The sequence below is a fragment of the Porites lutea genome, chromosome 2 (assembly GCF_958299795.1).
Source record: "Porites lutea chromosome 2, jaPorLute2.1, whole genome shotgun sequence".
NCBI classification, from domain to species: domain Eukaryota; kingdom Metazoa; phylum Cnidaria; class Anthozoa; order Scleractinia; family Poritidae; genus Porites; species Porites lutea.
This window is the reverse complement of record NC_133202.1, coordinates 45,850,098-45,876,808: the sequence shown is the minus strand read 5'-3', so window position 1 is coordinate 45,876,808 and position 26,711 is coordinate 45,850,098. Positions and strand designations below refer to the sequence as shown.

General features: G+C 40.1%; 1 protein-coding gene across 1 annotated transcript in view; it reads left to right on the top strand.

Annotated features, from left to right (window-relative positions):
* LOC140928795 (beta-1,4-N-acetylgalactosaminyltransferase 3-like) overlaps positions 1–26,711 on the top strand; it is a 32,836-nt gene extending 6,125 nt beyond the window's left edge. The window contains exons 2-5 of the mRNA XM_073378575.1: positions 4,141–5,307; positions 22,282–22,801; positions 23,294–23,438; positions 24,948–26,711. Of these exons, the coding sequence (XP_073234676.1) occupies positions 4,271–5,307; positions 22,282–22,801; positions 23,294–23,438; positions 24,948–25,207 (1,962 nt within the window). The 5' untranslated portion in view covers positions 4,141–4,270 and the 3' untranslated portion in view covers positions 25,208–26,711. The remainder of the gene's footprint in view (positions 1–4,140; positions 5,308–22,281; positions 22,802–23,293; positions 23,439–24,947) is intronic.

The window sequence follows — 26,711 nt, the reverse complement described above, 5'->3', positions numbered from 1 at the left end:
CCGATCATCTTGACAAGCTTCTTTGCCATTTTCAGTGTTTTTTCAAAGACCAACGAAAGAAAGATAGAAGCGAGTTCGAGCCAGACACAATGTCCAGTTTCCAAAAGACTCCAGCGTCACATTAACGAGTGAATACTTACAGTGCTCTTAGTTTTGACCGAATAAACTTTAAAATATGTCTATTAACCCTGAGGACTGGGATGTTGACTTTGCCTTTCCAAATTTATACCTAGCTTTGTTTTAGTGAGAAAGAAGCTGATATAGAAACTGAATCGTAACCTTACCGAGGAAGAGAATTCTAGTCAGTGTTTGAAAATTTTAACGCAGATCACAATTGAAGACGAGAATGAACTAGCAGAAAGAGAGGTTTTCCCAAAAACAATTAATGAGCGAATCCTTCGACAATGACAACAAACTTACCTTGAGAAGCCTTTTTGCCTTTTGCAGTGTTTTTTTTTTACAAAGACAAACGGAGGAAAGATGGAGACGACTTCTAGACAGGCACTGTCCGGTTTCCAAAATACTCCAGCGTAACATTAAAGAGCTAAAACTTACAGTGCTCTTAGTTTTGACCGAATAAACTTTTTCAACATGGCCAATTTGTTTTTATTTTCTCGGAAACCCTTTGTTATGTGCTATTGTTTTCGTGCGCCAATAAAAACTTTCTTTTTTGACGTCTGTCAAATGACTGTCAAATCGTACGTCCTGCACTTGTTTCCGGTCCCCAAAACAGGAAGAAGTTATATAATAAAGATCTTATTAGCCTCGTTTTTCGGTCCGTACTGTAAATTACGGATCCTCGTTTTTTTCCATCAATTTATGGCCCGCGCACTTCGCGTTTGGGCCATAAATCGATGGAAGAAAACTTGGTCCGTAATCTACAGTACGGACCGAAAAGTCGGCTAATAAGAGGTATGTATATAAAAACCGCCACAGGACAAAGAACCATCCATTTCAGAACAGTTTAATTTTAGAACGCACTGGACCCTGCCCTTAAGCTGAAACCGACCTTAAAAGTCTTCAAGAGTTGCCTGAAAAAAAAAAAAACGTTAATGTTAATTTTTTGGATTAATTACTCATTTTTTTTTGCTCAATTCAGTTTTGTATGTGTAATAAAATGGTGACGAGTGAAATTAGGGAATAATTTCACGCGCGTTTTGTCTAAATCCTTATAATTAAAGGCGAGGGAAATTATTAGGATTTGGACAAAACGCAAGTGAAATTATTCTCTAATTTCACGAGTATACCATTTGATTACCTATAAATATCATGGGTGACGAATTACGTTAGCAATCTTGGATTTTTGACATGTTTATCCTGGATCGTATCGATCGAGAACTCCTGCACCCTCTCGAACGTTTAGCGCTTAAATTTGGCTTAAGTTCAGAGTTTTTCGACAAAATACCTGTTAGAATCCTTCTTGATGTGCTCTTTCGTGTGTTCAGGTTTTCTAAAGCGTCTTTTTGTGCCCTGACATCTTCATTCATGACATATTTAAACTTCGTCGCCATCTTGACACTGAGACGTACGGAAGGTTGCCATGGCAATTTTGTAATTTCACATGTGAAATTACAAATTAACGCTGAAATTTCGCGCCAAAATTAAGGAGTAATTCGTCACCTATGATATTAACTCAATTAACCGCAGCGCGCATAGTTTTTACCACTTCTAGTTGTTAACTTCTGTTGTTCATAGGCTCTGTTTGTATTGTACGTCATGTATTAAATTTTTCTTTATTGTGAAAAGCCCCTTTGGGACGAATAAAGTATGTATGTATGTAATCTTGCTTAAGTTCATATGGCTGAGACAGTACCACACCCTCGTGTCTCTAGGCCAGCAATTCGGAATATCAGTAAGCAACGCATGTGATACAATCTATACAATTGTGCTTATTTTATATGAGAATTACGTCAGCAGATACATCAGTTGGAGTAACGAAAATACATAGGAAAACCAGCGGCATCAGTTTAGAGAGTTTCCCAACGCTGCTGGAACCATAGCTGGCTTTTCAGTGCAAATCAGCAGGCCCCAGGGCCAGGTACAACGTATGTATTATAGACAAGGCAGGGGGTACCACTTTCTTAATTTTCATGCTGTGGTGGACAACGATGGCTTCTTTCAGTTGCTGCGAGGGGGTTTTTTAGGTCATGCAACTGATACCCATTCGCTTGCACGATTGCCTACAATGGGCTACCGGTAACAGTTGCATCTACCGCGTGGAGTTTATCTTTTTGCAGACGGAGGGTATTCCGCAGCAGAGCCACTTCTGATACCGTTCGGACTCCCGAGACGAGGCCGGCTTGACTGGGTGCGCTACCAGGCAAATATCGAGCTGGGAAGGGCACTTATTCATGTGGAACATCGCATTGGAGATGCGCGGGTCTATCGCAGTATTTCAGGTCGGTCGGGAAGATTTCGAGGGCGAAGATACAGAGTTCTTGTTGTTCTAAGCGTCGTACTTGCGTTGACAAACAGACGGCGAAGTTTGATTAGAGTCTTAAGGAACAGGTTTTCTGAAATATACATACATACATACATACATACATACATACATACATACATACATACATACATACATACATACATACATACATACATACATACACACATATACACATACATACATACATACATACTTATTGTTACCTCTCCAAAAGGGCTTTTCAGGAAGAATGATTATTTAAAAACATTACATTATTAATAATAACTAATTACAACTCTCAACTTAAAGGGGTGATGAATGGTCCATGAAAATTTTTAACTGCTCGTAAAATTTTACCTTTGCTCGATTTGCTCGCAAAATTTAAACGAATGCTCGCTTCCTCTTGCTCCCCAAATGCATGCTCGCTTTCTAGTCAGTATTGCTCGAAATTTTGTAAATCCTTCTTTGGGTTAAAGTAAATGTAATTCTGTATGGTGCTTAATTTCTATAAATATGGCTATCAAGTTCAGTGGAAATGCACGCGATAAGTGACAACGATAAATAATAAATTACCTAATCTAGCTATATATGGTTACAAAGAGAAGATATTGTTGCCTTGAGTTCTTCTGAGTTTCTCTACCGCTCTACTCACTGAGCTTTAATTAGGCCGTGTTTTCGATAAAAACTGTTTGGAAGTTTTAGGATTCTTCCCGCAGAAGAGGCTGTTCTGACACGAGGATCTTGTTCCTATATAAGAAGTGCTTCCTGCTCGCGAGTTGTACTCTCTAAACTGCTCGCTGCTCGCAAAGCAAATTTTTTATCTCTGCTCGTGTCACAAAAAAATCGCAATGCTCGCATGCTCGCAAATGCCCGCAAAGACCATTCGTCACCCCTACTTAAAACTAATTACGATGATTTTAGCTGATGTGAAGTACAAATGCTTTAAAAACTGTCAGGAGAACTGTCATGAGGGAAAGCCAGGTTTTCATTGCCTTGGGTTGTGCATAAATAATTATCTATTTCAGAAACCCAAACACCTGTTTTCCCATACCTGTTATCGGGTAAAGGGCTAGATAAGTTTAGTTCATATTCGATTCCAATTCTACAGTAAACAAGACGAATCGCGTTATCTGTATCAACTGTAAAATTTAACTTCCATCAACGTCAGTTCACGAATAAATCCCATGCGCCCTGTTAGCCGTGTACACGTATGTTGCAAATTGATGAGCTCTAGAGTGGTTTATTATTCACATTTTCCTTTTTTCCTTTTTGTATTTTTCTGCCACAACGGTTATTGCAATTAGGTGTATATCATCTTTTTAGTAAAATCCAACTAGTGGTCTATTATCAATGCTGCGTTCTGATTGGTTGAGCTACTACTAGGCTATATGTTATAGCCCACTAGTAGCGAAAAGCGCGGGCTTTTTGGCGGCAAAAAAAGATTAAAGTCTAACTTTAACTAGCTAAAAGTTTTTTATTCTCAATATTTTTGACCAACTAGTTGGATTTTACTAACACAATTATTCCTCTTGCCCTCATGGCCTCTGAGTCAATAGCCTATTCGGCCTTCGGCCTCATGGGCTATTGACGCGGAGCTCATTAGGGCTCGAGAAATAATTGTTAAATATACACTTTATATATCCGATGATCGACAACAGTGAAGAAAGTACATATTTTTTAAGTTTTAAAGTTAATTTGTATTGACTGTCTTTTTACAGTGTCATTCCATGCCATGACAGCTGGGTGTTTTAGTTGACTGACTTGACTGTGGACTGTATCACAAGCGGGGTCCTGCGCAACACTCGATCCAAGTTGTAACACCTCTAACATTAATTATTCGTCCGAGTTATGTATCTTCGACGCCCTATTACATCCCGAAGACTTCAAAAAGCTGTAAAGTGTTCGATTTTCGCACTAATTGCATGCTCGATCTCGTCTATTCTAATCTTCAGTACAGTTTTGGAAAGACATACTGTTGACAAATTCTACGCGTTTCCGGGGACGACCAGTGGCGCTCTTAATGTTCACGTTTGGCGAATGCAATGCGGTTCAAACGTCACATATTTAAAAAAGTCACTGTTCTTTCCAAAATATCCTGATCAGGAGAAGTTCATCAACGACTTTCAGATTGAAGACGACAGCGTGGAATACGGTCAGAAGATATTTGGATATTTACATCCGCAAAGCAATGGTTTTTATCGTTTTGCGATCACTTCTGACGACACTTCGGAGTTGTGGATAAGTACAGACGAAAATCCCGATAATAAACGGCTGGTTGCTCGTGTATTCATTGAAAAAGCAATAGCTTGGACGGGTAAGGATAAGTTAGATAAATATCCTGAACAGAGAACCAAAGAGCCACTCCATCTTCAAGCTAATAAGAAATACTACGTCGAGGTTTTACACAAACAAGGCTCAGGTAACGGATTCGCGCGTGTATTTTGGACTGCATCTGACAAAGATGAAGATTTTAGACTCATCACTTCAGAATACCTCTCGCCATTTTTACCAAGTACATTGCCTACTGAGCCGGCGAAAAAAGTAAAACTACACAATTTGCTTTCGCGGAGATATAAGCAAGAATACCAGCGAAAATCCAATCGACTCAGCAGTGATTTCCTGAAGTTTTATTCTCTGCCGTTCGTTTTGAAAGATAATTTTCTTCCTTCATGTGATTACAAGAGTAGTTTAATAACAGCTGATAAAGTTGACCGCTATGAAGGCATGAAAATGGTCTTCGAATCCAATGTTTTTCCATCAGACGATACGCAGATGTCAAAAGACACTGGAGTGGTTTGGACTCGTGCAAATCGTGCCGCCGACAAAGAAATAATTCAGTCAGTCGTGGATGAGGTGGTCACTGCACTTCGCTTCAAGTCCTCAGAGTAAGTTGATTACAAATTTCATTTCTTTTATAAAGATTTTATTGAAACTCGAGCTGATCTACTCCGAGGGGGGGGGGGGGGGGGGGTACTTCCATACATTACCTATACGGGTATGTGCCGCCCAACGGGTCGTGATTTTGAAGCTCCTGATTTAGAACGGGGTATCCATTTCTTAGGTGTTTTCTAGAACGGGGTGTAATATTTCGAACGCACGAAAGCTCCAGTTTTGTAAGCAGCCATTTGAAATTATTCAAGGACAGATTGCTTTTAAAAATACTGTTCAGTGCGTCAACAAGCAGACTGTTGTACTCTTCTTGCACCCTAGAACGGAGTATAAAAAATTGGCCCATTTCTAGAACGGGGTATCAGTTTTAGGGCGAATTCTAGAACGCGGTATAAAAAATTGGCCCATTTCTAGAAAGGGGTATCAATTTTAGGGGAATTTTTTTTTAGAACGGGGTGCCAATTTGGAGTCCCGGGCGGCACATACCCACCCAAAAAATACCCAAGTGCCCCCCGGGGATCTACTTCAAAACATTGGCGGTATTTCGGTCCGATCATATCACTCCGTGACAAGCAGATTGTTTCATAATGTGCGTCAATCCATCACATTTAATTTAATTGTTTTCTATTTTTTTTTTTGCGAAAATCAGTGAGCTTTGTAAGACTTAAGAATCTGCACAATGTCATCAGTCATCCACTAGTAAACCTCTTTTATCTAATGGGGTCACTTTTTAAGATAAAAACCGCTAGATACGCGCACGGTCAATATTTTCTACATAGGAATCCAGCTAGATAAGTTTGTATGGAAATAGCATGGATGGTTAGGGGCTGGCCCAGGTGACCGCCGCCGTCCCTTTTCTTCCTATGAAATGTCCGTATTAACTTTACATGACTCACTGTACGACTATAAATAGCAGTAAACCTGTAAAATTTTTGCTTGCCCTTCGGTTTATGCCAAGACAAATAAATACTCAAGGCCTTCTTTCGATCACCCACTTAAAACAATAAATGTAAAGTTTAGAAAAATTATTAAAAAAAGGAATGCACATGCTTTTATTGTGAACTTTAATTAAAGGACTTTGTTTTTACCCTCTGCCTCTTACTTATACGAACCGGTTTAACTCATCAAATGTAACGAGACAGTTACATGCTTATTAGAACAACAATCTACAAGCACCTAACCTCATTTAAACCTTTTGTAAACATGAAGACATGTCATTTCACATTTTAAGCGAACCAGGTGACCAACAGCAGAAATTAATAATAATAATAATAATAATAATAATAATAACAATAATAATAATAATAATAATAATAATAATAAATGTTATTTAGCCAGGGTTATCTCTTCAGCATAAAATGCAGCTATCATGCTATCAATTGCTTATTGAGGTCCTGTTCACACGTTTTCGAAGATTTTTTTATCCGTTTTAAAAAAAGTACGCCTCCGCACGTGGCGTATTAGAATCGTTTTCGCCCGACCACATGAAAACGCTAAAACGATATACCGTACCGTACTTCCTCGAATAATAGCCGAGGACAGGAGGTGATTACTTAAGTATAAGTAATAGGCTCCTGCCGGGGGCGATTATTTTTTTTCGCACTAAAAGGAGGCGGTTATTCGAGAGAGGCGATTAATTTTTCATATATTGTTTACTTGAAATCGTGCCCTAAATGCTTTGTTCTATTTTCCCATTAAATCAAAAAATAATCACATCAAAGAAACTAAGCATTGGCTTTTTAACAAGAGAGGATAGAGGGGACAGAGAAGGCATCCCCCATACACACCCTATTCCATAGGTAATTCGTCTCGAGTTATTTTTAAGACCACAGATCCCAAGGGGGATTAGACAACAGCAAATCACATAGCGCGAATGTGTTCTGCGTGGATCACCCACGCTCAGAGCCACGCGTCCTTCACGAATTAACGCAGAAAAAAATGGCGGAAGACGCGGACGAAAACGACTAAAGAGTGATTTCTGCTAAAGTTATGTCAGCAAAACGGAAATTAAAAAAGAATCGCCCCTCCTCTCTTGTATAGAGCTAACAGTACAGCAGGGAAATCCTCATCCTCGGAGACCCAGGGGCAGTCAGTCGGGTTGGGAGAAAGGACGTGACTAAAGTTTTCAAGTACGGGCGAAAGAGCCTCTGGGTATCGACTCTCACCGAGCTATTTCCAAAACTTCAAGCGCATGCCGGCTCCTGATTGGGCACAAAAAATGCTTTGTATTATTGTGCCCAATCGGCGAACAGTTTCTCCTGAGTTCTTTTCGTGAGTTCGTACACAACGACTATTGTTTTGCCATACTTGCACGGTTCGTTCACCAAGCTTGTGCGAGCAAGGGAAACTTTTATTTTCTACTTTCCTAACCAGAAACGAAGGAACTACCGATGAGTCGAAAAAAGCGTTTGGGATGCTATCAGCAGGAGCAATTCAATTTGCCCCGAGAATATTCTGTTGTTGACTCATCACAATGTATCGTAAATAATAGGAACATAAAGATGCGGCGGCGACGAGAAAGTCAAATAAGCAATAGCTTGACAAGGCAAAACAACAACTTTGCACGAGCATGACACTTTTTTGTACATTTCTTTGCCGTCAACTGCACGAGTACCCGTGAAAATGCCTAATTTCATGTTTTGTGAAGGACGTAAACAAGCAATAACAAAATTCATTCTCTTCATGTACTTGGATATGTTTGATAGAAATTCAGCTCCAGAAGAGTTCGCTTGCATTTAACAAAGTAAGCGAGTTGGATAGAAACTGAACAAAAAGTGAATTCCTTTTTCCATGCGACGATTTCGTGGTTTTCAGCCTTCGTGGTAATTTTTAAAAATTCCCTAATATTTACGCAAGACGTGACCGATGCAAGCGTGAATACCTATTGTAAGCCCCAGCTTGTTTTTATGGAAAACCGTCTTTAGTTTTCGGGCAGACAGTATTTTGAAATTAGATGGGGATTTTATATCAAACTGAAAGTTTCCTGACTGCGTGCATTTCTTTGGTGCATGAGCCAGACAAGCTGTGATCGAAACAATAGCCGTCGTGTACGAACTGACGAAAAGAACTTAGGAGCAACTGTTCGCCGATTGGGCACAATGATACAAAGCATTTTTTGTGCCCAATCAGGAGCCGGCATCCGCTTGAAGTTTTGGAAATAGCTCGGTGGGAGTCGGTACCCAGGGGCTCTTTCGCCAGTACTTGAAAACTTTCGTCCCGCCTTTTCTCCCGACCCTACTGACTGCCCCTGGGTCTCCGAGGATGGGAAATCCTTAACACACTGAATATTCTCTCAGGATCATTTATAATTTACAGTTTGAAGAGAGCAATTTCTGGTTTGATACTTATTGTTTTATTAGTCTTTTATTATTCAACAAAAATAACCCTTGGCGCCCTACTTGCTTTACCGTACAAACGACCGGTTTCAATAGACCGGCGAAATTTCTCATTTTATTAAAGCACTGAGGTTACGACAACTTCGAGTTAAACTGATTTCACGTGTTTTCAAAGAGTCCAGCGATTCCCTTTTCTCAGGTGAGCGCCGACTCATTTCGCTTCAATATGATCTCTTTACACTTTCATTGCCTTTCGCCCGACATGTTTTGCACGGCGTTTAGTCATGCGAAACCTCCACGAAACCTCCACGCAACGCGCGAGGTAACTTTATCCCGATTCTAAAAATAACTCGAGACGAATTACCTATGGAATATGGTGTGTATGGGGGATGCCTTCTCTGTCCCCTTTATGCTCTCTTGCTTTTTAAGTGTTCCAAGTTTGGTTCCTTGATTAATTTTCATTGTCAATATCCTCGACATCATCACTGATCAGTTTTGCTGGATCTGACTCCTCTTCAGCCTCATCCTCCAAATTTACCGCTATGGGTATCGATAGCGGATTACTTTTAGTGGTGGGAGGGGGGCGATTATTCGAGGGAGGCGATTAATTGAGGGACGGCTATTATTCGAGGAAATATGGTATTAATTCGATTAACCGCCCTGGGCGCTTATTGAATTCTTGGACCTTGAGAGTGGGCGCTTATTCGAGGCTGGGCGCTTATTAAATTCTCACCATTTTCAGCAAGTTTAGTATGTTTATTTTGCAACAAAACAAGGATCACTAACCTCTGGAAGAATGCGACAAAAACCATCTTTGATTAGCTAGCCTGTGAACAGGCTCTCTGTTGGGGGAAAAAAAGCGAGGTATCCGCTCGACCAAAGGCCTGTTCACAGGCTATTGATTAGCGATAAAAACGTATTTATCACGTGCAAATAACTTGTTTGTAAATAAAAAAACCTTGAACACCTGATAGGTCGTTTATGTACACACCAATCTAAAACGACTTGAAACCGTTAAGATAAGTCTCGACAAGTCAAAAAACCACGCTAAGTGTCATTTTGTTAAAAAATCTGCCTTACTTTCGAAAGTCATTTCAATGACACTTTCTGATAGCCTTCCACACAGACGTTCTTTTGGCTCGTCAGGGAATCCGGGAAGGAACGCGCGACGAAGCCCGAAGAACTGCTACGTGGAAGGCTAACTTTTTAAGAGATTCCGTATATTGTTACTGAACCTTGCAAATTTGCATACAGCTGTACATGTGCAAATTCTATTCACATTCCTTTCGAGGCGGCACGAAAATCTATCCGCTTGAGTATGAACATCTTTCCGATATGTGTGACCCTTCCCTTCAGAGATCGACGCGGTGCTTCGTCACAGAAAACGCTCCAAAATCACAGTTCGTATCCTATCCGGTATGGTTTTCGCGCCGGCGCAGAAGCTATCCAGTATAGTTTGCACATAGCCTTAATCGCGACGTTTCAATTTTTTTTTTCGGTGTCCTTGAACAGTCCTTTGGAGTTACTTTCCTCAGAAATACATCGCTCAAAGGTCACAATAAGACAAAAAAGATCATGCTTTGGAACGAGTAAATTGTAATGATGTGCGAGCAAGGCAAAATTCACTCGGGAACTTCTCTTGAACAAATGGGTAAACCACTTCACGCAGGCGCAATTAAAGCGGAACCAGGACTTCGTGGTTCCGATTTTGAATATTTGGATTCTTCCAGAGCGTCCGTTGGCCGTTTCGCTGGACAAAAGTAACGCAGATGCTGGGGACGAGATGGGACACCTCCGTTTTCGTCCGTCCACCGTAAACGAGAGGCCACAGGCCAGTGTAACAATAAATTGAGTAATAAAGATTGAAAATCCTGCGCAGCGTAGTTACTTTATGTTAATTTGAAAAGAGTCTTAACCACCGTTTCGACAATCCTGCCTTCTTCAGGGTACAAGACTAAATACGTCAAAAAGGTCATTAAACTTAGCTCACGTGCCTGATTGCATACTCACGCGCGTGCCACATGAAATAGCCCGCGCCAGCGCGCGAGTAAGCGAAAAAAGAGCGATTCACGTGAAACTTAAGTCTTGATTAAGGCCACTAGGACCCACAGATGCCCTTTGGGTGTTGTAATTGTGAATGATGAGTTGACATGGGCACACGTGCGGCAAACGGGACTGCAAAAAGGGAAAGTACCTGGTGATTGGTGTGGAAGGTTTCGAGGTAGGCTGCTTCTGACTAGCAGACCCTTCAGATTCTTGGCACACCTGAAAGCCTTCAGTGGTAGTTTATTAAAGATATTACTTGTCGTACTATCCTCGCGAAAAACCCAAAAATTCCTTAAGATGATTTTCCTGGCAACAAGGTTACTGGGGTGGAAAATGGCGACAAAAGGGTCTCTATCATTAGCGATGTTGTTTGCAGCGTCACTCTTCAAAAAAACTGCCCTTGATTTGGTCGATGGTAGTTTCCTTCCCCTTCTAATGAGGTCATTCGGATACCCACGTGCTGCAAAAAGGGTCTCCAGTTTTGCTGCCTCGATGTCTAAGTCAGCGTGATTATTACGAAAAGTGGAACGAGCGAAAAAACTTGCCGCTGTAAAGAAGAAAATAGTAGGCAGAAAAAGTCCACTTGGATTACTCCACATTTATAACGTAAAGTGAAAAATAGAGACCTGTTGAACAAGAAAGCAACGCTAACCAAAAATCATGTTATCTGGACGAATATAAAAAGGCAAGAAACATGTCGAACAATGCGATGAAAAATTCAAAAAGTAAGAATTGTAAAACTAATTTAGATGCTAAAAGAATGATACTGAAAATACTTGGAAATTGATAAATGAATTCACTTTAAATCAGAAAGAAAAGTGAACGAAATTAAAATTAAAGATAATAGAGAGGAGAGTGTGACGTCACGTTACCATGGTAGCAAAATTTCTGGATGACAACAATAGGGAGTTTTTGCAACGGCGACGCGAACTTTGTACATGCATCACGCTTTTTTGTACATTTCTTAGCCGTTGTTGCGCGACCGCGACATGAAACTTTCTAATTTCACGCGCCCGCTTTATGGAGTAGGTGAGCACAACACAAAATTTTTGTTTTTGTTTTTCTAAACTTACGTACGGTTAGGCTTTTGCTTCCCTACTAAAATGCTCCACCTTAATGCTCCATTTTTCCCACTAAAATGCTCGGTCTCCCCAAAAAAGTTACTAAAATGCTCGGATAATGCTCATTATACAAACGGTTTTTTAAATTAATTTCAAAGTTTACACTTACAAAAACGTGCAAGTGTTGCAAGTAACAACGACAACGTGTACAAGTTCATAAATACAGCCCAAAAAACCAGCTGTATTAGGTTTTTTGTGAATTTTGAATTTTAGTCTTCATTTTGTTTAAAAAAGCAGGAGCTCATGGGGCATGGGCTTCCGAAAAAAGTTAATTTCTATTTTATTTTCTCGGAAAAATTAATTTTCGGGGGAAAATGCCATTAAAATGCTCGATTAATGCTCAATGCTTTTGCCTCACTAAAATGCTCGAAAAATGCTAGCATAATGTACAAAAGCCTACGTACGGTCCTTTCGGATTTAACCCAGAAAATTTCGCCAACATTTGACAAATGAAATTAAATAAGATCGATGAAGTTTGAAACAGTGTGAATCCACTTTTTAAGTGACGTTTTGGTTTGTTGTCATCCAAAAATTTTGCTACCATGGCAACGTGACGTAACGACTTCTCCTCTCTATACTCTAGCAGGGCGGATAAAGGTTGGGCGGTGAAACGAGCGCGTCCGAGCAAAAAGGTGTGATGCAGTGGACTGGGACTCTGCTTAGAAATGTCGCTTGTTTTCGACTTCGGTCAGGGCTTGCGATGTGGTTTGTACATTAGACCCTGCCGCTGTCACTGAATTATGGCGGCTTGATTTGTTTTCTTGCACTTCTTCCTCGTTCCTTTGTGCTGGTACGCTGTCTCCGAGAGGCAAATGTTGCTATTTTTTGCGGGAGGGAAGGAGCCCATCTCCTGGGGAGAGTTAGTTGGAGTACTACATCTCTTTCAAAGGGTTTCTTTTATTACTTCCATGACTCTACCACTGAATTATATTTTCGTTCTGCTACTCGCCAATATCGATGTTATTCCAAAACAAAAACAACTAAGTACTGTCTAAAACACGAAGGAAAATCTCATCCATGTCATCCATGGCAAAACTAAAAGACAGCAGATCGTGTTTCATAACTAGATGACGTGTATTTTGTAAATGCGTGCAGCTCGTGCAAGGTGAAATTATGCTAATTTCAATCACCATCATCCTTCTTTTTAATTTTGAAAAAAACATCTCATACGTCTTTCTGTTTCTTCGAAACTTAAAGATTAGTTTCCCCTCAGTTTTTACTGTTTACCTTGTTTTGCTTTAGAGGGAAAAACGGAGAAAAAAACCTCACAAATAACCTCAATAAATTTTGTTTACATGCGGTTGTCGGATTTGCAACACATTGAGCGAATCGTCATGGTGCGTTGCACCCGAGAAACAAAGTTTGAAGAAGTACAACGCCACTATATCAATATATATCAATCTAATTTTTTGTTATGTTATACAAAATTTATCCCCCTTCAACATATGTAAAAATTGAGGTTAAGAAGTGTTAAGCTTTTCCAAACGAAACGGCGAAAGACGATTAGGTGATATTTAGTGGAAGGAGGAGGTATTCAACACTTTCAAATTAAACTCAAATTTTGGCATTATACGACCAACAAGTTTGACTTATAGACGTACAGACACAAACGTATGAAACTGTTTATTGATATTGTTATGAAACGAATTTATCTATTTAACATTGTAGCCTGAAATTACAGAAAGAAAATAGGATTTCCGGTTTGCAAAAAGGAAAATTTCGCCGGCCTTCAAGCGCACCGGAAGCGCGGTAAGAGCGCTCGTGCCAGTCCTACTCCGCATCATACATTAAATGAAGAGCGGAGCGCTCGTTTCACCGCCCAACCTTATCCGCCCTGTACTCTAGCCTGCAAAGCAGACGTATTTTGGGGCGGGATCCATGAATTGTTTTCAGGAATGACGTTGTCCCGCCATCTTAGACGTTAATACTACCAGAGAGTTGGGACGAGTCAAAAAGTGTTTTTAAGGAAGAGGTAGATGGGTTTAAAATAGGGGAGGGGGAGGGGAGAGGAGGAAAAAATACGCCTGCCCGCAGCCATTGTTCGTTTGGCGAACCCGTACACAAGATCGACGGGGACTTTGATTGGTGCGGTTTCGGAGGCTTGATTGCTAGCTGCCAATCAAGGGGACACATTTTTTACCAGAGGCCATCGCGATAAACAAAACACGCACGGTGCCCTACGAGAGGAGTATTTTAGTCTGGTTCATCCGAAATTTTAAAACATGGCGGATTTGGAAGACTTCGATTCTGCCCTGGAGAAAGCTCTTTCGGCGCTCGCTGGACTGGGAATATCGCTTAAATTGCGATCGGAACAAAAGCAAGCGGTCACGACGCTGTTGTCGAGGCAAGATTTATTAGCAGTTCTTCCAACAGGCTTTGGAAAAAGCCTCATCTTTCAGTTGTTGGTGCGTTTTCTCCTCTCTCCTCCCCGCCCCTCCCCCCTTCCACCGCCCCTCCCCCTTAGTCTTTTTCGCTGCTTTTCAAGATGGCGGCCACGATCAATGTACCTCCGAGTTTTCGTTAAAAAACGCCTGCTCTGCAGGCTATCTATACTCTGGTTTATCTGCCCGAAATTGCTGAAGGTTTTTTAATGTGCATTTTACAGGGTAAACATAAGTCCAAATTTGGCATCGGAAATTCCACTTTGTGAACTTGCACTTCCCAATACACTGTATTCACAAATGGCGGACACGCGGGAAAAAGCTGGTGCCTTGTCATGAAAGCGAGGCGTTGGAGGGTAAACAAAAATTGCAAATGAAGACTTTCAGTGAACTTGCACAGTGTTTAGCACAGATTCCACCTAAAATAACTTTCTACGGACTTCTTTTTAAATACAATTACGTGGGATGTCTTCTGCTTTTAATGTTTAGTATTGATTTGCTGATTGCAATCAAAAGGGACGCGTATATCTTCAAGGAAACAGGATGATTTTGTAGGTTGCCGAAGCATCAGAAGCTCGACAAGTGGGCGATGGCTGGAGAAAAGCGGCAAACACGTTGGTCCAAACTTCACATTGAAACCGAGTTCGAAAGCTAGCTCACTGCAATTCGGTAAAACAGAAATATAAACAATGCAAATCTTGGTGGCAAGAAAAAAAGAAATAAGCGATGGATATATGGCCTACTTGTTAGCGCAAGAGACGTATGCCATCATAGTTAATTGAGTGGAATGGTTATGAAACCCGTCAGACTCCTTTGTTATATGTTTTTGTGGACCTGAAAGTGCACAACGTTCAAAAGAATTCCTATCATTTTGATTGTATTGACCAATAAAAACGGTGCATTAATTTATTCCGTAACAATTTGCCAACAGAAAACAAAGAATTGTGCACTTTCAGGGTGCTTCCAACATAAACTGCAGCACTGTTGTTTTTATCATTGATGTTTGCCGCTTTTCATAACCAGTCTCCTCTAATAACTATGGTGCCATTGAACAAAACAGTTCAAATCGAGATGGAAAAGGAAAGGAAAGAAGCGGTGACTGAGGTTTCGGTGAAGTTATGTTTGGTGTTTTTTTGCCGGGACGTTATTTACTGGTCTTTATCGATGAAGGACATCAATTAGAACTATCTTTTTAGTATAAATGCAGGAGCGATCGAGTGGAGTACGCTCAAAATTTCAACTTGTTACTCGACAGACTCGGTAAGCCGGCCACATTTCATTTCAGCGAGTAATTTTCCTATTTCTTATCTTTGGCTGTTAAGAGTTTTAACTTCATGTTCCATAATATTTTAAAAGTGAAGAACACATAAATAAATAAAATGATGGTCTTCTTAAACGGATCCAGACTCGCATTAAATGATTCGAAGCAGAAGCTTGCCGTGTTCAGTCCTGACACAAACATTGCCTTAAAAGTTTAAACTAGTAAAATGTGAGCTTTATACCACTTTTTTACCAAGAGCTCTCCGAGATAATGCCATAAAGGAGACCAGGCAAATAGCAAGCCATAAGATTCACACACTAGAGCTTCTAGTTTTGATAAAATTATTTTATTTCGCAATGACAAAGAAATCAAAAGATTCCAAATTTGCACTGAATTTGCTAAGCTCTGCCAACGTACCTCTAACAATTCACTCCAAAGCGACGGAATGAATATCATCCAAAGGAAGTTGTAAATACAGACATACATAGATATGTGTAAAATGACACTGACATGAATGAATGAGTCTCGTGAATGAATCTTTCACCCGCTCTCGACTTGACCTGTTTTGAGTAATGGCGAAGGTCTCTTCCGTTGACAAGTAGGCCATATATCCGTCGCTTATTTCCTTTTTTCTTGCCACCAATATCTGTTTTTACTTCTGTTTTACAGAATTGCAGTAAGCTGGCTTTCGCATTCGGTTTAGCGTGAAGTTTGGGCCAACATGTTTGCCGCTTTTCTCCAGCCATCACCCACTTGTCGAGCTTCTGAGGCTTCGGCGACCTACAAAATCATCCTGTTTCCTTGAAGATATACGCGTCCCTTTAGATTGCAAACAGCAAATCAGTACTAAACGTTAAAAGCAGAAGACGTCCCACGTCATTGTATTTAAAAAGACGTCCATACAAAGTTATTTTAGGTGGAATCCGTGCTAAACATTCTGCAAGTTCACTGAAAGTCTTCATTTGCAATTTTTGTTTACCCTCCAACGCCTCGCTTTCATGACTAGGCACCAGTTTTTTCCCGCGTGTCCGCCATTTGTGAATACGGTGTATACAACCTTTTCTTTACGAAATAAAAGTGTCAAGAAAGGTGCGTTGATCGTTAAAGACAGTTGACAGCGAGAGGCAACTGGATTAGATAATATACCTTGCACTCTTTAAAAAAATTAGCTGCCGATATTGTTGCGCCTTCTTTGACACACATATTTAACGGGTCAATAAGTGTTGGAATCTTTCCAAGTTAGTGGAAAGAACGGATGTCAACAAGTACAGGCCAGTGTATGTGATATTTGGGACAGTATAATCTAAGAACAAGTCTATGAATACTTTAAAAAGAAAGTTACCAATTTGTTTCAAATTGGCCTTTTTCCACACAAAAAAGTCAATTTGCCAAATTCAGCACGAAAGTGGTTTGTAACGTGAAAAAGAAGCAATTGTAATGTTTATTGTTAAGCAACCATCAGTCGGGATTTCGATCTCCGCAAAGATACAGTAACAGTTTTGCTAGAAGTAACCATTGTCAAATATTGACAATGGTTTGTTTGATGATGTCATTTTTATTGACCTAAAAAGGCGTTCGACACCGTTGACCATCACATTCTGTTGCGTAAGCTTTCTATTTATAGTATAAACGGTATAAAAGGGAACTCCTTAAAGAGAGTGGAAGGTCGTCCCAAGAGTACTCCGCAATGAAGAGCTCTTGGAATTAACGCCTGCAGTCAATGGGTCTTTATTCAAGAGTGCGTGGAATTTCTTGGTGATGGATTGAACCATCAAAACATCTCCTTTGTTCTATTTCGCGCCTGGCATGGAACAGTAGATCCTGGTCTATTCACAAAATGGCGTAAGCTACGATATTCCAAAACACGCATTGCCTATTACAGTAATTCTATGGCTACTCAAGCGCTCTTGTTAAGCGGTGATGTGGAAAAAAATCCCGGGCCTAGCCAGGGAAAGGCGGCAAGCACCAATAATAAATTATCCAGGTCGAAACCAACAGCGGCAAAGTGCGATCACTGTCAGAAAACAATTAGGTGGAACCAAAAGAACATTTCATGTGCCAATTGTATGGGATGTTTTCACTTAAAGTGTGTGTACTTGAAATCAGTGGTGAACAACTGGCTATGCAATAGATGCACATGGGCGGCTCTGCCATTCTACAAGTGCTCGGATGCTGAAATGCTCAACGAGGCCAATGTGCGGTTTCTAATCACTTGTGTGAATATTTTGCTACTGTGGCTGATAGGATTGGAGACACCAGTGCGGTTGATGACAAAGTTCTCGCCACCCACCCTAGTGTCCAGAATATTACGCAGAAGATGACAGGATATCAAGGCTTCCAGTTTCAGAATCTTCGGAGTTTTGAAGTTGAAAAGGAGCTACAAAACGTCAATGTAAGGAAGAGTACAGGCTGGGACGGCATCCCTCCCATGGCGCTCAAGCTTGGAGCTACTGAGCTAGCAAATCCATTGACGTCACTATTTAATTCATGTATAACCCTCGTAGAGTGACCCTTGGGATGGAAAAGGGGTAAATGGACACCCGTTTTTAAGAAGGAAGATCCCCATGAAAAGGGAAACTACAGACCCATAACTGTACAAGTTACTGTAACCAAACTCTTTGAACAATTACTCAGCAAGCAACTCAGTTATGGTTTTAATAACAAACTGTGCGACAAACTAACAGCTTACAGGAAAAACAATAGCTGTGAGACAGCTCTCTTGTCTTTGACTGAGAATTGGAAATTCGATCTGGATGAGCATAACGTTGTGGGTGTTCTCTCCACGGACATGAGCAAAGCCTTCGATTCACTTTACCATCCACTTACACTTGCAAAACTTAAAGCTTATGGTGTTGAGGAAAGGAGTCTGCGATTGATGGGCTCCTACTTCACAGACCGTTATAACAGGGTCAAGCTAGGATCTGTAGTGAGCGAGTGGCAGAGGGTGACCAGGGGATGCCCACAGGGTTCTTCATTTGGACCTCTCATCTGGAACACCTTCCAAAACGATTCGACTTATACTGTTGATGCGAACATGAATATGTATGCAGATGACCACCAGTTTTATGTCGTTCGCAGCACCCTCTCTGATGTGCATGATGATCTTGCTGTTTGCGCTGAGTCAGCATCTTCATGGTACAGAGCTAATTTACCAAAGGGAAATTTGGACAAGTACCAGACAATGGCACTTGGTTGCGGAAGAAAGTCTATGGACAGTATTATGATTGACAATCATGAAGTCAGATCCACTGAATGTCTCAAGCTATTAGGTGTCTGTATTGATAACAATCTTCGTTTTGATGAACATATAAGTAGTATCTCTAAGAAAAGCGCCCAGCGGGTAGGCGTTCTCATGAGGCTCAGGCACCTTATACCCACACAAACTAAGTTACAGTTAAATAAGGCAGCTGTTCTCCCGTATTTAACCTACTGTCATCTTATATGGCATTTTTGCCGTGCTAGTGATTCTAGACGACTAGAGCGTATCCAGGAAAGAGCACTTAGGGCTATATATTGTGATAAACATTCGTCCTATGGTCAATTACTATCTGTGGCCGGACTATATACTCTACACAACCGGCGACTACAGGACATAGCTATTCTCATGTATAAAGTTAAAAACAACATGTGCCCAACATACATTAGCACTCTCTTTGAACAGCCTGCAATTAAGTATGAACTGCGCAATCATGACTTCACTATACCCAGATTCAATACAGTCTCCTTTGGAAAGCACTCGCTCAGGTATATGGGCCCAAAGGTATGGAGTTCTGTTCCTAGTAACGTGAAAAAAGCTTCCACGTTGTCCTCCTTCAAATATAACATCAGAAAAGTGGATCTTAGCATGCTATTAGATGACAATAACTGCTCTAACTGCTCTCTTTGCACTTCTTAATCTTTTATTTCTTATTTTTTATAGGATAATGGATACATTTGTACATATTGTATATATTTCTCTCGAATTTCTCACTTGCTTATACTGTACATAGTTTTTCGTAATTTTAATTAATTTACTGATTGATTTATTCTTTTTTAATTTATTTTAGTGTCCCCACTTAGTGGTTATACACCGCTATTACAGTTTTGACACTTTAATAAAGGTATCATCATCATCATCATCAGTGGTTTGAGCCAGTGTATGTGATATTTTTCAAGCGAACCAAATCACTTGAGGAGGCTCCTTCTTAGGCCCGTTACTTTTTTTCTGATATATGTAAACGATCTCTGAAAAAATCAACGATCTCTCAAATTGTCAAGAGAAGGCTGCCTCTAGAATGTACGCTGATGATACTAATGTTACTTTGGCTGCATCTAACTGGAATGTCCTTAAAAGGGAGATGAACAACGAACTAAGAAACTTTTAAACAATTGGCTCGTGGGGAACAAGTTAACTCTAATTATTCCAATTTCTTCCTTTATTTCCGAATTCTCCCAGTACCTTGAATCGTTTGTCTTATGCACGGAGCCCATTTTGTTATGCGGTGACTTTAACATTCAAGTTGACGTCCAGGATAATCCCAATGTAGAATCATTTTTGGATCTAATTGATTCTTTGGGACTTGTTCAACATGTGCACTTTGAAACTCATGTTCAAGGACACTGGATCTAGTTATAACCAGAAAAATGGACAGTATCATTCAAGACACACCGATTTCAGGCTCTTTTTCTGTCTGACCACGCGACAGTTTAACTTAAAAGGTTCTAAGTCAGAGTCCTCTGCTAAAGAAGTGTGGTTTCGGAAAATTAAATCGATTAATCTTCCCAAGTTTAAGAATGATATCCGTACTTCAGAATTGCTACCTAACACTCCCAATCACTTTGTTGATCTCGTTAACTGTTTTAATACTACTTTAAATGGAAAAAAATTAATCTCCAGCCGACAAAAGCACAAGGCCGCTGGTCACATTACCTTGCTCCACTGAATCTCCGCAAAATGCTTTGCAAATTCAGGGCTAATTATTTAGGCGTCGCCCAAATAGAGTAATCGAGTTCGCTTGTCTTAATTCAAACTTACCATACGCACGCAGTACATGCGAACGTAAACAAGCCAAGCGACGCGAATGTCTGCCGCGCGCTGTGTCGCAACACAGCATTTATCTTCGCTACATACGACCCACAGATAACGCACGGCAAATAAATCGGCAATAGAAAACAAACCTTTTGGAAAAACAAAGTACACTGAGTGAAACAAACTATTAAATAATTTAAATTTTCCCTTTGGAAAATAATCGTCCTTGCAGCACACGGTGTGAATGGTTTGGCTTATTGCCAAGAGTTTGACAATGTTTTTGCTCTCAGTTGTCAAGCGCCAAAGAAGATGTCATGCAAAATTCCATGATCTCGTGCATGAGATGATTTTAAGGGTAACATTGAATGATGCATAATTTCATTGCATATTTTTGGAAAGGAGGTAATTTCTTCGAATCTAATCGAGCAAAATGACCTCGTAAACAAGCATTCTTTCACGGTCGAACCGTAAAAGGGACAGAGTCCAACAACTTCACGTGCAAACGGCGTTCCATGTATTCTCTCATACACGAACCACGAAAGCGGCAAATTTCAAAGCTTTCACGTGCAAACTGCGTAACAATACAACTCACAGTAAGGGCCTGATCACATGAGCCGGGGAAGCAATGCGCATGAACAGAGTGTTACCAGCTGTCCTGTTTCTCACTTGGTTCATTCGCCGGGCCGCCCGGCAAGCGTGATTACTTGGAAAATTTCCACCCGGGATCCTGGCATCACAATACTGGTATCCCAGCTAACCGGGCTGCGGTTGTCATATAATCGCAACGTTTATTTCTGTTGAGCTTAACTAAGGTGCCGGGTTCTCTGCAAAGCGAGTCAGCCCGGTTAATGCAATCAGGCCCTTAGTTCTACAGCCAAATTTTACGCCCTCCCCTCGACCTTACCGATTTCTAAAAGCCCCCAACCACACACAAAACCTCTCTCCCCCCCAACCCCTTAACATCTTTATACCCCCTCTCTATATTAAATGAACTTTTGGCCTTATCCATGTTCTCTCCATACAAATATTATCAAAAAAGCGAACCACTACCACTTCATTTCAAGACACTGAAACTACACTACCCTTTACAACCAAATTAGCACTTCCATAACTACCTTACTACAACACCTAAAATCACTTTTTAACTCCCAAAATAATTATTTTTTGTTACTTCATAACGTTGTCATGCTTGAGCGGAATGGCGATCGTTGCAAAACTTATATCTTGAATGTGCACCACACTTTTTCGCAGATTTCGTTGCTGTCACGACTAAACTTATCAACGTTTATCACTTTAATCTTTAAGATCGGTTACATCACTAGTGATCGTGGCGACTAATATTATTATTATTATTTATTATTATCTCGTAGTATAAAACTTTGGAATGCTGTCCACATTATGAGTAGTATAGAGCGCATAACGTAACGTAACTATTATTATTATTATTATTATTATTAATTACAGACTTTGATTTCGTCTGAAATACCCATAGAGTCTCATTATTTCTTTCTGGCAAAGCTTACACCTGGATTACTGTTTGTTGAGTTTTTTTAAAAAAACAGACCCTTGTTGTTAACTTGAAAGAAACATTTTAAGAAGGGCACCTCACAGTAAAAACAAAAAAATAGAGGCGACATTAGTTTCTCGTTACAATACCTCTTGGTTCCATTGATTTTAGCCTCTGTACATCCGCCCCTTCCCCAGTCTCGGCCGAATTTTTTCTGAGGGGAAGGGACAGCTTCACATAGGTTACATTAATGGTTCTGTACGCTCATAAATTGTTCTTTCGTTATTTTAAACCTTACGATTTTCTTTCAGAACTTACTTTTTGAAGAGAATTCACAAAGTTCTACAAAAATCGGATCCTGTTTATGGGGACCGATATTCAGTTGATCTGGAACTTGGCCTGTCTCACACTGAGAAATCATATCGCTTCTCTGAGCACGTGTATCAAAAAAAGGGAACGAACGGTTTGTGTCTTCCCAAGGGAATCGAGTGGAAAAGAAACGCCACCGTATACATAATACTCCCTGTCAAAGATCAGGGAAGATGGGTCTATCATTTCATCAATGAACTCACGGTTGCTAGCTTATTAACGGGTGATAAGAACTTCCATGTTATTGTTGCTGATTTTGAGAGTCAAGATATCGACTTGGCCAAAGCGTTCGACACGGCCCTTCTGAGGAGCAGGCACACTATTATCAACTTGACCGGTAAATTTTACAAGACGCTGGCGTTGAACAATGCTGTAGAACAAGTACCCAATGCGCATGGTCTGTTGTTTTTGTTTGATCTGCATATCGATGTGCCCGTTGACATTCTGGACAGCGTGCGAAAGGTGAGTTGACACGTGTTGTTATAGATCGTTTTCACTTGGAGTCACGGCTTAAGTCACGGCGACCATATTGGTATTCCAAAACAATGAAACCGCGGCCATTGCATGTTGGTGTACCAAGACAATCCTGTGGATGTTGAACTCTTTCCTCATGTAAACGCTTTTTATTTTGTTCCAATAAATTACCAAAGATGTTGGCCTCGTGAGTGAGAACGCTTTATAACAAGATACACTGACTTCTTTTGCGGATAACTTGTTATTTTGTCTCAAAATACTAATACTAATCGATCGAACTTTCCTATAATCTATAGCGATTTTTGCCTACACGTAGCCAAAAATCTAAATGCCGAGTGTCTGTTACATTTTAGAGTACTGAAAATGTTGTGGTCATTTCTGTTGGAAAATGGGTTCTACCAAATTCCTTCCGACCACACTGTCAGAATTCTTGTTACGTTTAAGTATCAAGATAAAGTTTAGTTTCCTTATTTTCAACAGAACACCATAGAAGGAAGAATCGCTTTCTTTCCCGCAGTGGGACGTCTAGACTGTCAAAGTACATATGTTGATCATCAAGGCTTTTGGGAGATGAACGGCTATGGTCTTCTTGCTGTATATAAATCGGACTGGATACGTTTTGGCGGTAAGTTCAAAGAAGATCGTTATTTTAATACCGTTACTGCTGAACCACCTGACGTGCATTTTAATATTTTTTTGGCTCCGTTCCAAAAATAAGAGAACTGTAGAGAGTCAAATTTTCATTTTGAGCTACTAGACGATAAAGCGTATTTTTTTACATGACTTTATGTAGATACCCTGCGTTGCAGACGCGATCAAACCTCGGTAAGTAACGTTTCTTCGCCGAGGTCTTTGTTCTGGGCCCAAAACGGACTCAACAACTTAGCGGAAATGCGTTTTGAATTCCCTTTCAACAGTTCCTAAAGTAACGACGCCCCGAAAGTAGTGGATAAAATTTAATAGGCGTTAGCAAATGCCAAAAGTAGCGACCCTCCGAAAGTAGCGACTTCAAAAGTGATTTCCCTTCTTGCTAGAAATATCGAAAATCATAGTGCTGTTACAACAAGCTTTACCAAACTGACGGGCATAATGATCTTTGACATTCCCTTATGTTACTCAAAACGCACAGTACATCTTTTTTTTGTTCAAAAAGTCTTTCTTTCCTCTGTGAGAGTCCACCCCGTAATCAAACAATTCTTTTGAATATTTGTTTTAAAAGCAATAACATAAAAATAAGTTTCTCCAAATAAAAAGTGTGGATTTTTTCACAATTGTCGCGATGTTATTATCGTAATTTCGTACGGCCCATGTACGATACAGGTTTAAGCTACCTGAAAGTAGCGATAGGAAAAGGCTGCTAAATCCGAAAGTGACGAGGGTGGTTACTTTTGGAACTTTGCGGTATGTCTTCTTTAAAAGGCCAATCATGGCGGGTACTCAAATGATGGTACTCAGGTGGGGTACCAGAACAAGGATTTTGGCGCTGTTTCGCAGACGTTACTAACCATGGATTGATTATGTCTACGACGCAGGCTATATGTAGAAAGATCCAAGGAATTTCCTTGTCAAAACTTATCAGTTGTTATTTAAACTCCAGTTAGCCTGCTAGCAAGCTCTCCGGGACGCTCTGACTTGCTTGAAGGCTCGACCACAGTTAGTCAGGTGAAATGATCAGTAAGGACAAAGGTTATTCGTAAAACATATTCCAGAGGTTAACGCGCGGAAAGATTTAACCGGTTACCTTCCAATTTTTCGCATAGAAGTCGTCCCTTGACGTTGTATTCGTTTTCAATACATTAGATTTGTTTAATACGTACATCCGTCTCGCACGTTTTTTATGTACATTAAGTCAGCATTTTTCCTAATTTACTTATCGGTATAACATACGAGTAATTTTAAAAGTAATTTTTAAAAGTTTGGATCAAATAGAACAGTGTGATTTATTGTTACGATTGGAGTCACACATTCTATGTGTTTGCATTGGCGCATCGTGAGAGCGCTGTCATGTGATGCACGTTCTGAAAGTCTAATAGCGGTTTGTATTTGGGGCGGGGGGGTTGCAAGATAAGAGAGTTGTAGCCGTTTGTCTTGTCATTGAGTACAATCGTAACTTTTAACTGCTTCATTTTGAAAGGAACGAATACCGAGGAATTCAAGTACAAATGGGGTCGAGAAGACTGGGACCTACTGGACCGCGTCGTGAATGCTCAGTTGGAAGTTGAACGGATCAAGTACCCAGGCCTCTATCATCATTATCACACCAAGCAGGAAAATGTGGAGTTAATGTACACAGCAACCGGGCCTGGTTCGATTAGCAAAGTGCTAAGGCAACTGGTCATGGAAGTGTTGAGCAGTGATAGGCAAAAGATCCTCGTGAAATACCACGGAGTGTAGTATTTGACAAATCCAGTGTTCATTCATAGTTCTAAATACGTCATAGTGATTTCACAGGAAAGTTTATTTAACTAGTCTTCGATCGTTATCACAGATTGACACAGATTACAATCATCGAGCAACAGTTTCTGAAGCGTGATTTCACAGTAGACCTGCACCATTCTAAACCTCTTATTTCACTGGTCCCGTTTAATCTGCACTTCCATTGTATTCAGGGATAGGAGCATTGTTATGTGACAATCCCTATTGTTTTCCCAGCTAATCAAAAACAATCTTTCAAATAGGTGCGGGATCGCCCGATTTCCAAACATAAAATTGTGTTTTATCAACGACACTGATTTGATTTTACCGCCGTCAAAGGTTGAAAAGATGACGTATTGAACAATATTCCTTCGTCAATTCGAGTTAACCTTTTATTGTGGGAAGTTAACTTATTCAACTCAGTTGATAATATAAAAGTTTAGTGTTTCAAAAATTTAGTCCTCCACAACAATAATTTTCGGTATAGTTACATATTCTTTTTTGTAATTTAATAGCTTTGATTAATTTTTCACTTTTAAATAGTAAATAGAAAACAAAAACACTGCAAAAAGTTAACAAATAACTAAAAAAACACTATGCAAAACACCAAGTACCCAAACAAATTTCGAATAGAAACATTCACAATGCCATCAACAAGCGAAAAGGAAAAAAAAAGAACAGTTACACATGTTTTTGCTTAAATGCTGAGCGAAAAACTTGCGTTCAGCATTTATCTAGGTTTTTATTAGACTGTTCCGTCACAGTCCCCTATCTTTAAGTAAGATCGTCGAGATCGAGCGCTCACCGTCACTAGCAGCCATTTTGTAATTTGTTTCAAATGTACCCAGTAGAGGGGGAAGGAAACCGTCTCCCACCTCTCAAGTAGATGTTAAGTAGATGCGATAGTCATCATCAAGCTAGATTTGGTTAAGATGTGGACAGTGAACAGTCGAGGTTTTTCTCATTAAATAATTTTTGTTAGGCGCATTTGAACACAATGTCATTTAACCTCCATTAGGCCAATGAATTCGCTGCACGCTGTAGACGCAAATATTTCAGCTTTTATAATATAAAAACCAAACAAAAAATAATTTCCTTCTCTGCCCTTGGGGGCACGGCCAAATGTTGAAAAACGTACAAGTGACAATTTTTATTTAATATTTTCTAAACTTTAAGTGAGTTGTAAGAGCAAACACTTTATATTGTTAAGGTTGATAGCCTCTGTACGTGAGCTGTTATTAGTTGAAAATAAGCATCAGCAAAGAAATAATATGAAACATCGAACTGGCCATGATAATTCCTTTTCTACTGTAATTTGCCTTTGTTAGAACAACTAAAACAGTTATGTATCAGTGAAAGATCGATGAAGAACAGTTAATTTAAAACCCTTGCAATCGCTCTTCTTGCTGTACAAAGCAGGCTTATCAGGGGTCAGAAGTTCAACGACTTTTTTGATTAAGTGATTAAAAAAACGATAGGCTTT